The 18,997-nt window shown below is 32.9% G+C and overlaps 1 protein-coding gene across 1 annotated transcript; it reads right to left on the reverse strand.

Moving 5' to 3' along the window:
- Window positions 1-10,810: 10,810 nt before the first annotated feature.
- On the reverse strand, window positions 10,811-16,009 carry LOC149565904 (BURP domain-containing protein 6-like). Its single transcript, XM_089819372.1, has 2 exons — window positions 15,906-16,009; window positions 10,811-12,136 (listed from the first exon to the last, which is right to left on the reverse strand). The coding sequence occupies exons 1-2, from the start codon at window positions 15,975-15,977 to the stop codon at window positions 11,102-11,104; spliced, it is 1,107 nt and encodes a 368-aa protein (XP_089675498.1). The 5' UTR covers window positions 15,978-16,009; the 3' UTR covers window positions 10,811-11,101.
- Between the last annotated feature and the right edge of the window lie 2,988 nt (window positions 16,010-18,997).

Genomic DNA, 18,997 nt, shown 5'->3' on the forward strand with positions numbered 1-18,997 from the left:
TAATCCGTAGAGAGATTCTAACCATTTTTTGTCCATCTTTTAAAGATGGTGTAAATTGACATATGATGCATTTATTTATTTGTGTAATTTTCTATATTTGGAAATAAAGAACTGTAAACCATTGAAAACAACTTGTAGTATGATGTTTGATCCTAAAATCAGGTAGAATAAAAGGTGCAAATCAGGACTTCTTATCTTGGGCTGCCAAATTCATATAGATTTCTTGAAGGAAAGAAAATGAGAACTGTGACTTCAACATCACAAGAAAAAATAGTCTGAATTTTACCCTAATATTACCAATAATAATTATGAAAGGTTGCTCAAGGCAATGTCTTTGATGAGGCCACAACCCAGGACAAAATGAATACAACTAAAAAATATAATTTTATTATCAGAAATGATATTCTATTACATTGATTACAAAAAATTTAGACTCCACTACATGCTCTATGGGCTTACAATATTATCAATTTTAGGAGAAAAATCCTTCTCATAGTACCTTCTCGCAAACTTTGCCTGAACTAACTTTATATTGCAAGAATTGACCTTAAGTAACCCAAACTAGGTTTAGAGTTAGGAATACACTTTAGATTGAGGAATTTGGCATCCACCACCAAAAAAGAAGGTTCTAGAAGACATGTGAGAAGTCAGTGCAAAATTAGAAGATTCTAGAAATGGTAGTCCAGCTTCTGGGAGGTGTAACTTTTGATTTGAGACTTTGATTAACGAACTACTTACATTTCCAAAAATATCTCTAAGATCTCTATATGGACATGAGTGTTATTTTATGATCCCTCATTTTTTGGGCCCATACGAGGCCATTTAGTGCCCCAAATTTGACTTTGATGCATTTTTAAGAGGTCTCCAAGCAACTTAAAACTACAATAACTTTCAAACCATGAAAATTTTTGACCTGATTCTTTTTCTAGAGTGCTTCAAATTAAAATTACAACCATCCCTCCAACTTACACCCTTCAACTCATCATAATTATGGATTTATTACAAAATAACTCATTTTTTGCATTAGCATGTGGCGAGGTGGTTTAAAACACTAACCCAGAAAAGTAATAACAGAGATATGAGAGTTGGAATCTTTAATTGGCCCAAATGGGTATCCATAAATACAAACACATTAAACATAAACTAAAAATAATCATATTTTTGGGTGATACAGGATTGCCCTTACACTATTGGATGCTCCTATGTCACACACCTAGGGTACATTGAGAAATGACCCTGTTACTTTATAAATGGTTGAGGAAAACCCAAGTAGGAAACCTCCACCTTGGATAACTAGGTGGAATCTTCCATTGGTCATCCCTTCCACATCACTACCTGCTCCTCATATTGCATGTTCCTAGTACTTCTTCCTACACGACTATGCGAGATTTCTTCAATATGTTAAAATTTGTGAAAAAAAATATATAAACCAAAATATAATGAAAGAGTTTGATCAAACAATAGGAAATGAAATTGAAATAATAATTATATGAGACCAATTTCTAATCTAAATGCTTAGAGGCATAATAGCATTGATCTCTCCTATGTATTATATGATATATTTGATATATAACTGAGATATTAAATACAAAGAGCTAGCCTATTTATACAAGCATGAGTTGGGAGGAAACTCAAACAAGATTGAGACAAGTGTCTCAACTTGGAGAAAGTAGAGTCCTGATGAGCTCCTACAATCTAGAAGGATGGTGTCCAAATTGGACTAAATCACATCTTAGGAATAATTGAGTCAAAAGGATGACTCAACAATATCCTCCTATTAATAATATTCAAAATAAAAAATTCCTCCTAATTGATGAGTTCACCTGAGTAAACTTAATAGAAGAGTGAAATAGAAAAGAACCATTTACTCTAGAACACCCCCTCTTAAGTGCAACTTGGGAGTACTTAAATGTAATATATAGCTAATGGGTGGACTGGAAAGTAAGCCATGTTAGGTACCCATGTACAACTAAAAACATGCAATCTCTTAGAAAAAAAGAGAAAGAGGGAATATCATATGTGGAAAACCCTCCCCCACAAAAAGAGAGAATTGAAAAAAAAGATTCATGAATGGAAGGTATAATCAAGACCCCATCATTATGACATGCATCATGCATATACTATAAATAAGTATGAGAAGAAGAGAGACATGATAGCCCTTATTCAATGTAGAATGTTGGGTAGTGATAGATGCTTTAGGTTTAATGTAGAAACTGCAACATGACTAAATAAGAACATTCCTCCCCTTAGGAAGAAAGAAAACCAAATGTGCATCAATTAAGCCTCCCTATTATGAAGGAGGAATCCTTCAAAAAGTATGGAATCCATGTAATGTTCTCCGATGTCCCCATGTCAAGGCTAAAAGAAGATGTCACGAACCAATCAAGGTCAAGCCCAATAGAAGAATGTGACAAACAAGGAGCCAATGGTAACTAATCCATGTGATAATGTGTACTTGGGCACTCTACTAAAAATGACAAATCAAGATCAACTGAGGATGAATTTAGAACATGTTGTAAAGAATCAAGAGTCTTCTCTAAAGATAAAGTGATATCCTCCAATTGGTGTTCTAATTCACATGAAGATAAAGTAATCTCCTCCAATTGTTGTACTAATTCATGTGAAACCATGGTTGTATGAATGCAAACATAATAAGAAATACCAGTAGATACAATATCAATAGAAGGAGAAGGAATGAATGACTCAAGAACTTGATCACATGTGAGAATACACAAGTTCAAGTAGCCAAAGTTCTCAATATGTGAATCGACACTAGAAATGTGATCAGAATATGTTGAAAAATCACTATCATCATCAAGAGAAAAGTCTTCAAATTAGTATATCCAAGATCCATCATCAACCACTCTTGTAGAAATGATCTCTCTACTCTATAAGTCTCTGATAACAACTGATTCAAGAGTGATTTCCACAATTTTCTTTGTTAGCTCATTAATAAGTAGATAAATGGAAAAGAGATCATGAGTTAGGTGGGGAACACACAACATATCTTTAAAGGTTCCCTCCCCCTTATCAATTCTTCCTTTCCAAATAAAATTCATTTGAGTATGATTTCCCATCAAGATAGGTGTTGCATTACAAGGCTAAAATGAAGAATAAAAAGACTGTGAAGATGCCATATGATGAGAAGTTCTTGAATCTAGAAATCATCTCCTTGAATCATGACATGAAGTAGAAATTAAGGCTTGTACTTTTCCCTTGTTATCTTTTCCTTTAGAAATATTGGAATGAGAAGAAGAGAATGAAGTAGTCATTCTTGATGGTAGATACATTTGATTATTCTTAAGAATATTCTTGAGTTCATCAATGTCCTTGTAGAAATGATATTCTTTATGTCCATTCTTTTTGCAATATGCACAAATAGACTTTTCCTTTTCAAATGATTCCTTATATGATGAAGAAGATTCAAAGAAATTTAGTGATGTGTTATATTTATTCTTTTATTTTCATCCTAGACTGCTTGCTTCTTTTTGTACTTTATGCTCATTAGCAATTAATACTTGTGACTTGGATGTCTTGATGATACCCATTTAAATTAGCTATACTTCCTTTTAGATTAGAAGATTAAAAAATGTATCGAAAGTAGGATCAACATATGAAGATCCCATAGAAAACTGATTGGTATGAAATGTAAAAAAATACAGAATACTTAGGACCAAGCTTGGGTAACATGTTGAGAATCAATTATATATCTTTTGTAATTATCTTGCAGTCCTTCATCTATGCTCTTAATTGTTTAATCACGCAGATGTAGTCTTGGATGTTGTCGAAACTTTTTGGATCAAGATTCATCAAATCATTATCAATTTGGTAACCCTTAATCTTGTCAATTTCCCCAAACAAAGTTTCAAGAGCGTCACAAGCCTCTTTAGGTGTATTAAATGATACCAAATGAAATTGTAAATCAAAAGAGACTAATGAAAAATGTAGCCAAGATCTTTCGTATTATTGATCTCCCATGCTTGATTATCATTAGCATCAATAGGTGTAGTAATAGTTTTAGGGCAAGTGCAAGAAGTTGGGTCTCTTTTTTGGGCAAAAAGTGGAAGTATTTTTCCTATTTTTGAAATTTGTTGTCAATTGATGTCAAAATTTGATGCATTTAGAGATCAAGATTATAAAAAATCTTCATGAATAAAGATTTTAGTTTTCATAATCTACTTATTGAATATGTAATTTTTTTGTGTACCCATATGATTTTTTTTTTTTTTGGTACGGGTCTTTAAAAAATCTCTTTTTCAAAATGCCCATTTTAGGACCATACCACACTCGTGTATGGACACCATAATTTGACACAAAGAAATGAATTTTATTAAATCCTTTTAAAGGAAATTAGTTAACACACCAAATATTGATGAAAATATGTTTTCTTAATTTTTAATTGAATAATTCTTTTATTAATTTTTAATTGGCTATAAAGGTAAATTTTAAAACCATAATTTGATCAATTTTTTTTTTTTTTCAAAACTTATTTTTTAAACTTCAAAAGAATTGTATGAAGATTGATGACATATAAATCAAATTAAGAAAAAATAAAAAATAAAAAAATTTATTAAAGTTTTAGTGAACATCACCATTTTACATTTAGATACCACTTTTGATTAAAAAATAATGCAAAAATAGTAAATGCAATCATAACACTATAAAATTTATATTTATGAAATTAGGACAAAGAAAACTCTAATGAATTTTTGTTTCATAAAAAAATTGATTGGAAAAACCTTCTAAAAATTATGACAAGGCCTAAATTTGTTAGTTCAATGCCTTAGCGAAATCTTGAGAGGTCAAGGCATAGGCTTGGACTCACCAAGCCTATCCCAAACCAATGTCCAAGGTGGGAGAAAAAATTTCACCCCACGTTGTAAGAAATGAGCACCATTTTTTGAAATTCAAAAAATCGATGCCTGTTTTGAAAAAGTATTTTCAATGTTTAAACTACATTTTAAATCCCAAAAAAAAAAATTAAAATTGGATTTTTTAAAAATAGCTACCTGTTTAATAAAAATAAAAAACCAGTACTCAATTTCTATTTTTTAAAAATGGGTGCCCAATTTCTATAAAATGGGTACTCAATTTTTTTTTCAAAAGGGTGCCAATTTTTAAAAAAAATCAAAATTTTTATTTTTTCAAAATCGAGCACCCATTTTTTGAAAATAAAAAACTGGGCACCCGTTTCTAGAAGAGCATGATATCAATTTGTAGAATTGAGGCTCATCTTTGTGCACTTACCTTTCATTTACATATCTTGTGCAACCTTTTTTCGTTAGATAATTTCATACTGGATTTTTCCATGATTCATAATTATATGGAGTTAGGAGTTCAATTTTTTACTTTCCAATTTGTACTATAAGAAAGAACTAATGAAACCAAAACAACACAAGAACACCCTCCTAAATTTACTAGATCATAAATCACCCATTTGCCCCCCACCTGAAGATGCAATGATTTGGAAGTTTATAATTTAATTTTTGTACAATTTCCACTTGCCAAAATGGACCAAAGTGGGCTTCTAATTTTTATGATTACAACTTCAAATATGAAGCAATAGGAGACTCATATAATTAGGATACTATATAACTCAAGGATCTAATAGAGTACAATTGTCAAATTAGACCAATTTTGACCAAATTCTTAAAGTACTATGTCTACCCATAATATATCACAATTGATACTAGACTTGTGAAGTAGACAAAATCATGCACTTCAAAAAAAATAGCACATGAGAAAGTGTCAATATGAGCTCAAACGATGCCTCAAAGGTTGCAAAATTCAGGAGTGTACAAGGAGCGTCATCAAGAATTGTAAGAAGACCCTACAAGAGGTGGGCCCCACAAGAAGGTGGGCATTGTTAGAGGTGGACCCAACTTAATATGGGCTAGTTGAAGGTGGGTTTTTCTTAGTGTGGGCTATGTTAGAGGAAAACTTTGTTTGGTGTCGGCCCTACTTGGTATGGGCCCCACTAGAAGTGGGACCCATTGGAGGTGGACCCTATTTGGTGTGGATCTCACTTGATGTAGGACACCGCAGGTGGGTGGCCCCATGAGAAGGTGAGCCCCACTAATAAATGAAATCTTTATTTGCACATTATCCTCAAGATTTAAATACTTCAAAGTGTTGTAATCACTAGATTAGAAAAAGCAATATACGCAAAAGAGATTAATGAGTTTTCATAAATCCTTTTTGGTTCTCTACTTCATATATATTAATGTAAGAGAAGAAAATATGAGATTTTCCAAGAGCACTAAAAATAATCTAATCTTTCAATAACTACTATGATATCATGTTAGAATTTGTGAAAACAAATATATAAACCAAAATCTAATGAAAGAGTTAGGCTAGATAACAGGAAATGAAATTGACATAATGATTGTATGAGAGTAATTTCTAATGTAAATTCTTAGAGGCATAATAACATCAATATTTCTTAATGTATTAGATGATATATTTGATATATATCTGAGATATGAAATACAAAGAAACAATGTTGTATTTCACTATCTAGTGTTGAGGTTGAATATGGTATCCTACAATCAATTGTTCAAATATTGTATAGATTAAGAAACTTTTAGAAGGTATTTAAGAATAGGTAATTGAGTCAATTACTATTTATTGTGATAAAACTAATGCAATAAATATTTCAAAAAAAATTGTCATGCATGCAAAATTTAAGAACATAGCAATCAAGTATCATTATTTGAGGGAAGAAGTATAAGACAAAAAGTGAGACTTGAATATGTAAAGTCCAAAGAGAAAATTGGTGACCTATTCACTAAGTCATTACCTAAGCATAATTTTGAGTATCTATGAGGTAAATTGGGGTTCTATCCCCTACCCAAAATTCTCTAGGTGAAGTTGCATGTTGCATCAATTAATGGATGAATTATAATATCTATGCGGAGTTGATGCAAAATTCACACTTTAGGAATATTTTTTATGTTGTGAAGATCACTTTGATGAAATTGGTGAAATTTGTACAGTCAAGGTACAAGGATAACTATAGTTTTATATTAAATTTTTTAATGAAATTCGACATTGTTGTCAAAGTCGAAGAGAAATAGTAGAAGTTATGAGGAGAACCAGTAAAGGAGAAGATTACTCAAGGTGAAAAGAAGGAGATTTGAAGTATTACAAAAAAAAAGAGAAAAAGTAAAGAAGAATATCAGAGTTGTTGATTACAAAAGAGTAGAAGTTTATTAAATGAAGAGGTATATAAAAAATTGGTAGAGAATTTGGTAAGGAGAAACACTATCCAAAGGGGGAGAAATAGTGAAGCTAAACAAAAGATCATATCCAAGAAGAACTTTTGATGAAGATTGTTGCTGCTAAAAGTACATGCCAGCTTCTAGAGAATATGCTAATGTAGTTAGAAGAGCTAAAAAGTTGTAATTTTGACAATGCATACATCTTATTATCTTATGTATTGTTTTCTAATGTAAAATATTATGTTATGTGTTGCCACCAATGACAAAGGGGGAGATTGTTAGCCCCAACTGGTAATGTAATTGGTAATGCTATGAATATATGTAAAAGATTCATATGAGTTCTTATGTTGGTATTGATGTCAATGTCTTAGTTGGCTGAGCATTATGCTAAATCAATAGAGTGTCATATCATTGTGATTGATGAAGAGGACTTGGAGAAAGTATCTTAAAGAGAGGATTGATAAGTGTGATATACAATGAGTACTTGAAGGAGTTGGACGATTAGAATATAATGTTCGTTTGATTATTTAATAATTATATAATATTGTTCTATATTGAGCTATGCAAGCTTAACTGGGTGACAAGGGTAAACAAGGAAGACTATATTCACCCAGTGTCTATAGTGTTTATTGCACAAATGACAAAATAAGAGGGAAATAAAATATTTCCCTAGTGAGTCTAGTAGCTTCTGACTACTATATTACTGGAGTGAAATGTCATGTTCACTGAGTAACAACTAGAAGAAAAAATTGAAGGAAATAGAATCTAATGCCAAATTTTGATGGAAATATGGAGTGTTCAAGATGGTCAAGGATGCAAGTCAAATTTTGTAATCAACAACTATGAAAACTTAAGAAGGATCTGATGATGGAGACTAAAGAAAGATAAGGATGAGCATAAAGTTATATGAAAAATTATATTTTCTATGTGTTTAAGCACATTGAATATGAGATCAATAATTTTTATTAAGTGGAAATGGATAGAAGAATTTAGAAATACAAGAATGAATATTCAAGGAGGAGATGAGATGGTTTTAGGTTGCTAGTTTTGATTGTGCAAACTATTGAAGGAGATGAAGTTGAACGAATATTGTTAAATCAAGTGAATTGAGAAAAGTTAAGGAAGAAAAATTAATTAAAGGAGTGAATCAGTCAATCAAGAGAATAGAGAAGGAAGATAAAGAAATAAAGATTAGACAAAGACAATAGAAATAAGACATGAACAAGAAAGATAGTGCTATACTGAAATGTACCATTTTTAAACTATTACTTTCTAATCATTGTAGTAGAAAATATTGTACGCTAAGTGAACCTAACAAGTTTATGAAATCGTAGATATGATAACATTGATTAGTGATGCTTGTTAGTCCTTTAGAAACCCACTCTTTAGACAAGATCAAGGTGTGATAAGGTTTAGATGATCTTTTGGTTAAATCCCCTAACACCATCACATTAATAATGTGTTGTAACCTTTAACAAGGTTGGCTTCTAACATAGCTCCCTTAGAAGAGTGAAGTTTTTTGGTTTCCAATTGTAGGTAGTTTTCCCCTTCCCATGGTTTCCACATTAAAATATTTGTGTCAAATGTGTTGATATTGTTATGTTGCAACTTATTTTTTATGTTATTTTCCTTTTACTATAGCTTGATAACAACTAATTTTATGGTATCTAATAAGTATTTTTTTTATTAATTTCAGTTAGTTAACATGCAACAGAGAATGAAAAATTAGAGTAAAGTGATTAAATGTGTTAATTATAATGTTGAATGAATATGTCAAGTGAAATTTTATAAATATTGTTCAGTAGTGAATTTTTTAAAAAGAATTGTGGTTAACTAATTCACCTCCCTTCCCCTTCCCCTCCCTTCCCCTTCCCCTCCCCTTTTCCTACCACTGTCTTTTATCAAACTTTAGTGATATTTAAAATAAAATTAAGGATATTTTCATAATCGCCTTCTATCAATATCTTGTTTGTGTTTCATTTTGAAGTCAACTTAAGACCCTAAAGGAGACCCATCTTTTCAACTAAATGATTTTTCTAAATACCAAGGGGAATATAAATAGCTTTAAGAATATTCTCTTTCTCGTCTCTAAGGATTATCCCACAACTCATTTTCCTAGGATTCCCCTTAGCTGCACCATTAAAATTCATTTTAATATGATCCTAGGGATGGATATATTTTTCGTCTTTTCTTTGTTAATGCCCTTGATTGCAACCCTTTGACCAATATCTCCTCCCACTTTGAAATCTAGCTTATTGTTAACCATACTCTTGTACTTCTTCTTAATATTCATGTTAATTCTTTCATCTAGAATAGATTGAGCTAAATAGGAATCCCTAAGAAATCTATTACTTATTTCCTTGTAGAGGTTCCAAATGACATGGGTGGAAACCAATATCCACATATTTTTCTCAATATTATCCTAGCTCACACTATATATACATTGACCATAGATCTTTTAGTTATTCTAGCATAATCTCATAAAGGTTCCATTTCTAAAAGATGGGCATTCATTTTTTTGGAGTATAAGAACAAGAAAGTAAGATGTGATCCATTAACTCAGAGTCTACTTCAAATAAAATAAAACACTAGTTAGGTAATATAATACCTATTTTTCTCGAATTTTCTAATCTCAAGATCGTGTTTTGAAGGGCCAACCAAGGAGAGATGTTAATTATTTGGATAAAAAACTTATAAAGCATTGATGCCCATAACGTAGGGGAAGATTAATTTGGTGAGAAGGGATTCAACTAATGAAGACATAGAGTACTCTTGAGATATCCCCATTTACTTTCGCAAGAAAACTTGAGCAATTATGTCATATTTGATATATATTTGATTAAGTGAAAATAGGTATTCAACTGGTCTGAAATGTAGGAAATAAATATGAAAACCTAGAAGTTAGGTATAGAAGAAGAAGGCCTCTCTACACCAAGCAACAACAAAACACAAACAAAATCTAAATAGAAAAATCCTTTACATAGTCTTAAGGTAGATAGGATTCTTAAGTGTTATGATTTTGGATGCTCTTCTCTTGAATCAATCACTCTTGAATACAAATGGAAACTATTCCTCTTTGAGATAACACACGGAGTTAAAGACGAGTTGAGGTATATGAGTTTGAAATTTTGATTTTGATTTTAAAGAAAATAAGAATAAATCTTATAATTAAATTTATTTGAATTTTTAATTCATGTTATAATTTTAAATTATATCGAAAAATATATAAACTAAAGAGTACAAATCATTTTTCTTAAATACTGAGACAACTCAGAATTCCACAAAGATGTCCCTCTTGAGATTTAAACTAGGCTCTCTACAAGAGAACTCTTTGCTTAAACCAACTAAGCTAAACCCCTTGGATAGTAAAAATCCTTCTTAGAAAAATAAATAAATAAAATAAAGTTAGACTCTTGAAAAATATATCATTTATAATAATGATATATAATTTTTACCTTTCCACATTTATAAATACTATTAACAAGACATTGATAACAATATTTTAATTCTAAGATAACTATAGGTGGACCTACATATGCACAACTTTCAATTACTTGAAAAAGTCCAAGGAACCAAGAAGAGAATAATGATGAGCAAATTATAAATATTATTAACGTATGTTGAAGCCATTCTCATCCTTCTGTTATAATCCGATAAGAAGGATTTCCAAGCTCCTATTTGAAAACAGTAGACATTATTGAAATAAGTGAGAGCCTCTTGTGATCTTATATTACAGGATATCAAACTTCTATTTGAGAGTAAAGCAGCAGATATTATTAGCATATAAGTTGAAGGTGATTTTTCCTTGCTCGTTTGATCCGATATCAAGGATTTCCCAAGCTCCTTTATTCAAACAGGATACTATTATTATTACTTGATACTCAAACCTTCTCGATAAAAAGAAGAGTATCGCTGGACACCCAGTGACAAAATTCACCCTCTCCTGGTTTTAGTTTGAGGTCAAGCAGGGCCTTGCTTTCAGCGGGATAAGGTTTAGTATCCATGTGACATTCAGCGACCACACTCTGCTCAATTCCAGTTTTCTCATCCTTCAATGCTACCAAATACATATTTGTACTCTTCACATAATGACAGTAATAAACTTTAAAAGGAAACAGCATAGAGTGACAAGCCACATGTTTGATTGTGGAGGGAGCCAGGAGTTTTGCGCCCTTTATTGTAACCACACGTTCGGAAAGTTTTTTGGTTGAGACAATGCCCTCCACCAGTTCAACGTTGTTCTTATGGTGAGACCCACTAATGACACTGGACAGAAACTCTGCCATTAACTCTATAGAAATAACACATCTTTTGGTCTCTATACTTGAAGGAGGTGCTTCACATACCTCAAGAGTTGAAGCCATTTCTTTTATTAGAAGCTCTGATCCAGTGGATGGAATGTGAAAGGCTTCAACTAACTGCAGCACTTTTTGGCTTTGGAAGGGAATGTTCTGGGCAATTTTATGTGGCAGGAAGGAGACATTCTCAATAATAGGGTCCTCATGAAAATCAGGAAATAACAGCTTTTCTCCAATTGTAATAATTTCTTTTACTCGGAAGAAATTACTGTGAAGTTGCTTGGCCTCCAGGTCGTTTGGCATTACCGCTCCGCACTCAGTCACAAAACCATCTTGTACAAGGTCTAGTAGCTTTCTTTTCCTGTATGGTTTTGAACATAAAAGCCCTGGATCCAACTTTGATATCTGTGATTTTTCACATAAAAGCCCTGCTCTTCTGCAAAAACTATGATCATCCGCAATAGCCTGCAGGCCTTTTGCTGCGGCCTTATCTCCAAGCAACAAAGTTTCTTCACGGTTTAAGGGAGACATCAAGCGAGCCAGTTCAGCGGGCATGCTTGGTCCATGGAGTTCATCCTCCCATACATACAATGCTGACTCATCAGCACGGTTAACTACCTGCCATTAAAATAAAAAACTATATAAAACATTATCTGATGATGATCTTTGATGTAAATAGGAATTAAAAAAATTACTATGTCATGATAGATTTTAGAATTTGAAGGCAAAAATATATACAGACCTTTATTCCCAAATTTCTATCTATTTTGTTAATGACCGAAATTTATTAATCAAGACATTTAAATAGAATGCAGGGATCCCCATAAATCCACAATTCTAGGATAACATGAACCTACCGAAAAACAGGAAAGAATCATGAATATTAGCCCATATCAAATTCTGAATTCGATATAAGAATGGAATAAATTAGTTAGGAGAAAAAATAATCAATCTAAAACATTTCATGCTTTAGGAATGTGTGAAGTTCACACAATTAAAAAATTTGTAAAATCATTCCATATTGAAGGACTATATTAACAAAAGCAATGGAATTGGTGTACTTAAAAAAAATCATTAATTTGTGAGAGAAAATAATTTGAATGCCAAAAATTCTCAAAATTCTTATTCATGTTGAGAAGTGAAGGCCAACAGACATAATATTTCTTTCCCTCCAATTTTGACTCTTCATTTTCGAAGACTCTTCATTATGTAATAATATTGGAGCTTATATATTTGCTGCTCCTGCTCATTTGTAAATTATCTAATACTATGAAGTCTAGATGTAGCCACTATTGTTTGTAAACCAGGATAAATCTAGTGTTGTGTATTTTATGTATTTTTTTTTATGTCTACTATAATTCTTTCACATTTAAGTCCTTTCAATTAGTATCAAAGCACAAGGTGTGTAGACTGGAAATCACTTTTGAATTTTTGGAAAGATGGAGGATGTGAAAGTGGAGAAATTTGCAAGCAAGAACTTATCAGTTTCAATTGAAGGAAAGTCTAAGAAACTAGCTACAATGTCGAATGAAGATTGGAAAAAGACTCATGAGAGGGTGATGGTATCAATTTTTCTCTCGCTATCACAAAATTTCTTGTTCAATGTCTCAAATGAAAAGACAACGAAAGAAGTTTGGGACAAACTTCAAAGTATGTATAAAATGACGTCAGCTGCAAACAAAATCTTCATCATGAAGAAGCTCTACAAAGTGAAAATGAAGGAAGGACTATGATGTCAAATCATATAAATGATCTAAACACTCGACTATGTCAAGCTACCTCAGTTGGTATGACTCAAGATGACGAAGCCAAAACCATCATCTTGTTATATACCTTACCTGACAATTGGGATCCTGTAGTTATAGTAGTAAGCACTTCAAACTCCACAAAGGAAAAGCTAACCTATGATGAAGTTATTTCCACCTTACTAATTGAAGACATGAGAATAAGTAACAAAGAGTCCTCATCCGGTGATGCTCTCACCATGGTCAGCACCGAGCGAAGGGGAAGAAGCCATGATAGAGGTAATAACCATTACAAACAAAGGAAATCTAGATCACCCAATTGATCAAGGTCAAGAGGTAGGAATGGAAAGTGTTGGTTGTGTGTTAAGCCTAGCCACAGAAAGAGAAATTGTCGGGCTTACAAGAAAGCACAAGAAAAAGTGAGAAATATTGAAACAAATTCATGATGAAAGACTTAGGGGCAGTCAAGAAGTTTCTTGGCATGATGATTACAAGGGATAGGAAAAAGAGAAAAATCACTTTGTCTCAACAACAATACATTGACAAAGTTGTTGAGAGATTTGGCATGGCTAATGCAAAAGTTGCTCCTATTCCACTTGTTGCACATTTCCGGTTAAGTTCAAAATTATGCCCAAGAACACAAAAAGAAAAAGAATTCACTGAGAAAAATTATTATAAATCAATAGGTGGTAGCACTATGTATGCCATGGTTTGTACATGCCCCGACATTGCTCATATAGTGGGAATTGTGAGTAGGTTTATGAGAAATCTCGATAAAGCTCATTGGGAAGCTGTCAAATGGATACCAAGGTATCTAAAAGGCACTTCAGATTATGCCTTATGTTTTGGAGGAAGCAAGGTTCAACTGCAAGGTTACATGGATTTTGATCTTGCCGGAGGCTTGAACAAACAAGGGTCTACCACTGGTTATACCTTCATGTTTGTTGGAGCTGCAATCAATTGGGCTTCATGGTTGCAACATTGTATTGTTCTTTCTTCAACTAAGGCTAAATACTTAGCTCTATCCAAAGGTGCAAGGGAAATGATTTGGCTTCAGAGGTCACTTGGTGACTTGAAATTTTATCAAAGTGAATATAAAATGTTTTGTGACAGTTGCAGCGTGATCTTCATGGCACGCAATCAGTCATCACAACGTTGCTCCAAGCACGTTGACACACATGCTCACTTTGTTCATCATGCAGTCAAAGAGGGAAAGTTGAAAGTTGTCAAGATTGACACCAAGATCAATCGGGTTGATATATTCATGAAGGTTGTTGCCTAAGAGAAATTCAAATGTGCTAGAACTTCTATTGGGGTTGTGAAGAAAAGATAAATCATATTTTGAGTAAGGTATTGGGTGATCAGTTGCAGCATTGGTTGTCCTTCAAGTAGGAGTTTGTTGAGAAGTGAAGGCCAACAGACATAATATTTCTTTCCCTCCAATTGTAACTCTTCATTTTTTAAGACTCTTCATTATGTAATAATATTGGAGCCTATGTATTTTCTTCCCGCACTCATTTGTAAATTATCTTTTATACATTATTTTAATACTCTACATTCTAGACGTAGCCACTATTGTAGTGAACTAGGATATATCCGATGCTATGTATTTTATGTATTTATTTTATGTCTGCCATTATTCTTTCACATTTAAATCCTTTCAATTAATGAATACATCAATACTAGAATAGCTAAAATTATAAAACCTATCTCACACGAACATTCTTCGAGTCCAATTCACAAACTTCTCACATAAAAACAAGAAGGAACTAGCTTTCATTTGATTATTAGTCTTGATTACAAGCTATCCATCCTCTCGGAGCTTCACATAGCCAGATCAACAAAAGAATCTAAATACTAAGAACTCCTCTTAGAATTCCTATAATTCAAAGAGAAGCTAAAATCATAAAATCTTTCCCACAAACACAATGCCTCCAAGACAATTCAAATTGCAAAGCAACAAGAAGGCACTAGCTTCCGCTTGAAATGTAATCTTAATCTTGAACATTGCATCCTCTAAATGTCTGAATCAGAATATATAATTAGGGAATCCGAATCTTCATTCCATTCTCAGTAGATATGAACAAAAGACATACAAATTCAGAAAACCAATATTCAGCAATGAAGAACTCTCCAAATTATGAAATCATTTTCACAAATAACACAATTTTACAGTTCACAAGCACTTTTGAAAAGTATCAAATAGCACTAACTTTCATTTGATTATTAACTCTAATCCCAAACATTCCATACTCTTAGAGCATGTAAAATTCATATTACTAGAATATTATCAACTTCATTTAATTCTCAAAGATATGAACAAAAGAAACAAAATTTACATACTAAACTAAATTAATTATAATTCTTTGCAGCCGTGAATATTAAAATTTCAAAAAAAATTAAAAAATTGTTTTATTATAAATGAAACTTAAATTTTACGATCCATCTTGCATACAACATTCTTTCAATCCACTTTACGAATATATTTTTGCAAAATTGACAAAGGACGTTAGCTCCCCATTTGATTAATTTTACCAACTTCAATAACTACCGAACAACTATACAAAACCAGAGCTTTCAAATATCAGAAACAAATGTCATATACACTTATGATGGGCATGTACAATTAATTACTAACATACCAGAAGAACATGTATCATCAGACAGAATGTGCTTCCACGTAGACCAAGCTTGAGAATGGTAATGCCAGCCATAGTGAGAAGAAGCAAAACACAACGAATAATATAAATTGGGCATACGTAAACGACTCTATAAATAGACTGTCTTCATTGCACTATTGTCGTCGGCTCATGCTTATCATGAATAAATTATTGGAAAACTTTAAAAAAACTTTATCTTATCTTCATTGCATTATTGGAGACAAGCATCACTACGCTTTTGTCTGAGCATGGTTGGTAGGATGGGTCACCACCTGTGGCTTTAGGAAAGCAAACCTAAATGCTAAAAAAACTTTATCTTATCTTCATTGCATTATTGGAGACAAGCATCACTACGCTTTTGTCTGAGCATGGTTGGTAGGATGGGTCACCACCTGTGGCTTTAGGAAAGCAAACCTAAATGCTAATCCTTTAAAGAATAATTCATAATCAGATATTCACCATTATATTATTAACAAATGGCTGAAAATAGTAGTTTGAATCATCGTCAATTGTTATCAAGATTGCACTCACACAACTCAGAAACTACTCAAGGGACGATGCATGCCAGGAGTGGTACGGATTTCATATGCATCCACATTTTCAATAGGTCACGGGTGAAATTATTGAAATTAGGTCACGGGTGACAATTTCGATTCAATTGCTGGGGACGATGCATGCCTGGAGTGGTACGGATTTCATATGCATCCACATTTTCAATAGCTGAAATCTCAAGTCACAGTATCAACAAGAATTAAAAAATTTTATCCACCGCCAGTTGGAAAAGCCAAGACGGTCAAATCGTGGAAATTGTTTTTGTTTTAAAATTCTTGATAAGAACGAATGCCAATTTGTGCCCGTGGTTTTCGACTGTGGTCCCTTTGCGGCGGAAGCGGTTTTGGGCTGCGGTCGGATTTCCAAAGTGAACGGTGCTTTTAAAGTTTCGCCACCTTAGTATACGTAAAATAAATTGTGATGAAATTATCAAAGAGTATTTAAAGCGATGGTGACATTTTTTGGAATTAAAGTTGGAGAATATTATTTTTTTCATTGCTTATTTTCTATGAGAATCAATAGGATTGTAAATAATTTGTATTATTAAATTCTGATAAATATATTAAAATTATCAAACTATATCATACGCAAATATGTTTAAAAATCTTGAAATTTGATTGGACAAAAAGAAATACAAGTGCATTCAACGAAAACAACAGTTACGAGCAATCATGACATGCTTTATTGTATATAGATATTTTTATATATAGCGGCGGCTTGGAAATATCGTTAGGGGTATGAATTAAATTTTATTATATTGAATGACTTGTGTCATTGTATATAGATTCTATTTTTTTTAATGTAATGATGGGTTTGAAATATAGTTAGGGTTGTCAATTGAATTTTATTATACTTAATAACATGTTTGTTGTACGTACGTATTTTATGTATAGGGAAGGGTTAGAAATATAGTTAGGGTTAGAATTTTTTTCCTTCTTTTTTTGTATTTAAAATATTAATTATTAAATTAATTATTATATTATAAAATTAGATTATATGATATATTTAATTTTATAATATTTAATAAAAGGAAAATTATTTTTGGGAATATTGTTGCTTTTCTAAAGAGTCTGATGGCGTAGCCTTATTTCTACTAAAAACAAGGCATTGTCTTCTGCATCAAGTAGGTCCTCAAGAGTTCTTTCACGGGATGAAACCTAGAAAACCCTTCTCCCAGATTGCATCTTCTTTGGTTTTCCCGTCAATAGGCTAGCGTGGAAGGGGACAACATTTTAGACCCCTCTCATCACCTCAAAACTTTTTCACATTCAAGGCTCCTTTGTGGTCAAGAGCATTTGGAAAGCTTGGGAAGCTATTAAGTCATGGCTTCATTGGGCTAGCAAGGGCTTCAAAGATGATCTCTCCATTAATCATCATAATTTGTGGTGGTCAACCTTGTTTTCTCTTGAGGGTGTACCACTTGCTAAGATTCAAGGAGCCAGTGCTCTATATTTTTTCAAATGTGGCATCATGCCACCTAAAGATCTTTTCTCTAGTCACCATGAGTATGAGATCTTGGGAACATATGCAGGTCCAGTATTGTTTGACTCACCCAAATCATCAAATATTTAATTTACTAGTCTCTTCTATTCCCCCTACCTTCTTCACAAGCTAGGTATTCAATCTATCAAGCCTTGGTGGATGGATTGGAAGTGGTATCCATGTACTCCTATTGTCAATTACAAGCCTAAAATGGGATACTTGTGGTTGGTGCCTCACCTTCCCATGGTTGAGTCTCTCAAGTACCACTGGCACCTTCAATCCACACAATAGAACTAGAGATACAAGTTTAATATTATGTGGAAAGCCATTGCTGAGCTAAAGATTGTAGAGTTTTCTTAATGTGTCCTCTTCTAGGGCTTGCATCTAGGACCTTGGCTCCAACATCTGGATATTTCTGACTTGCGGTGTCCTTTTTGTAGACAATCTAAGTCTTTCTTGCACATCTTTTGGTTTAGTTGTAAAACTCATCAATATTGGCTCTCGAAATGACTTTTTTAGGCCCTTTAGGCCAGATCCATTTTCATGGCACATGGCCTTGCTTGGGAACTCTTGTAGGATACCATAAATTTTTTCTTAGATTTGGCATGCATTCAGAGTGGATATCTTGTTTTCTTTATTAAAATATAGAAATGCAATGCTTTTTCTTGATATTAATGTGTCTTTGTATACTAATCTTGCATTTGCAATAATTTACTACTCTAGATTCAAGTACAAGCCAATAAGATGGCCCTGGAGGTAGCCAACCTATAGGAGTTGCTCAATCATTGGGGTAATGCTCTATGTATAGTTGTTCAGGTGTCACCAGATCTCACTTTCGTGGATCAGACTTCACCCTGTGGTCATCAACGTGAGTGTAGCTCCTTAGCCCACTACTCATAGATGCCTCGGTCCCAGGCCCCCCCTTGCTCTCTTAGCCACTGGGATGTTTAGCACTATCACTTTGCCTCTCCACGAAATGGCTCTATGTGGTCTCTAGTTTCTCCTTCTATTGCTCCTGCTTATACTAGCTAGCTCACTCC

The sequence above is a fragment of the Cupressus sempervirens genome, chromosome 3 (assembly GCF_028749045.1).
Source record: "Cupressus sempervirens isolate cs-2001-9-10 chromosome 3, ASM2874904v1, whole genome shotgun sequence".
In the NCBI taxonomy this organism is placed as follows: Eukaryota; Viridiplantae; Streptophyta; class Pinopsida; order Cupressales; family Cupressaceae; genus Cupressus; species Cupressus sempervirens.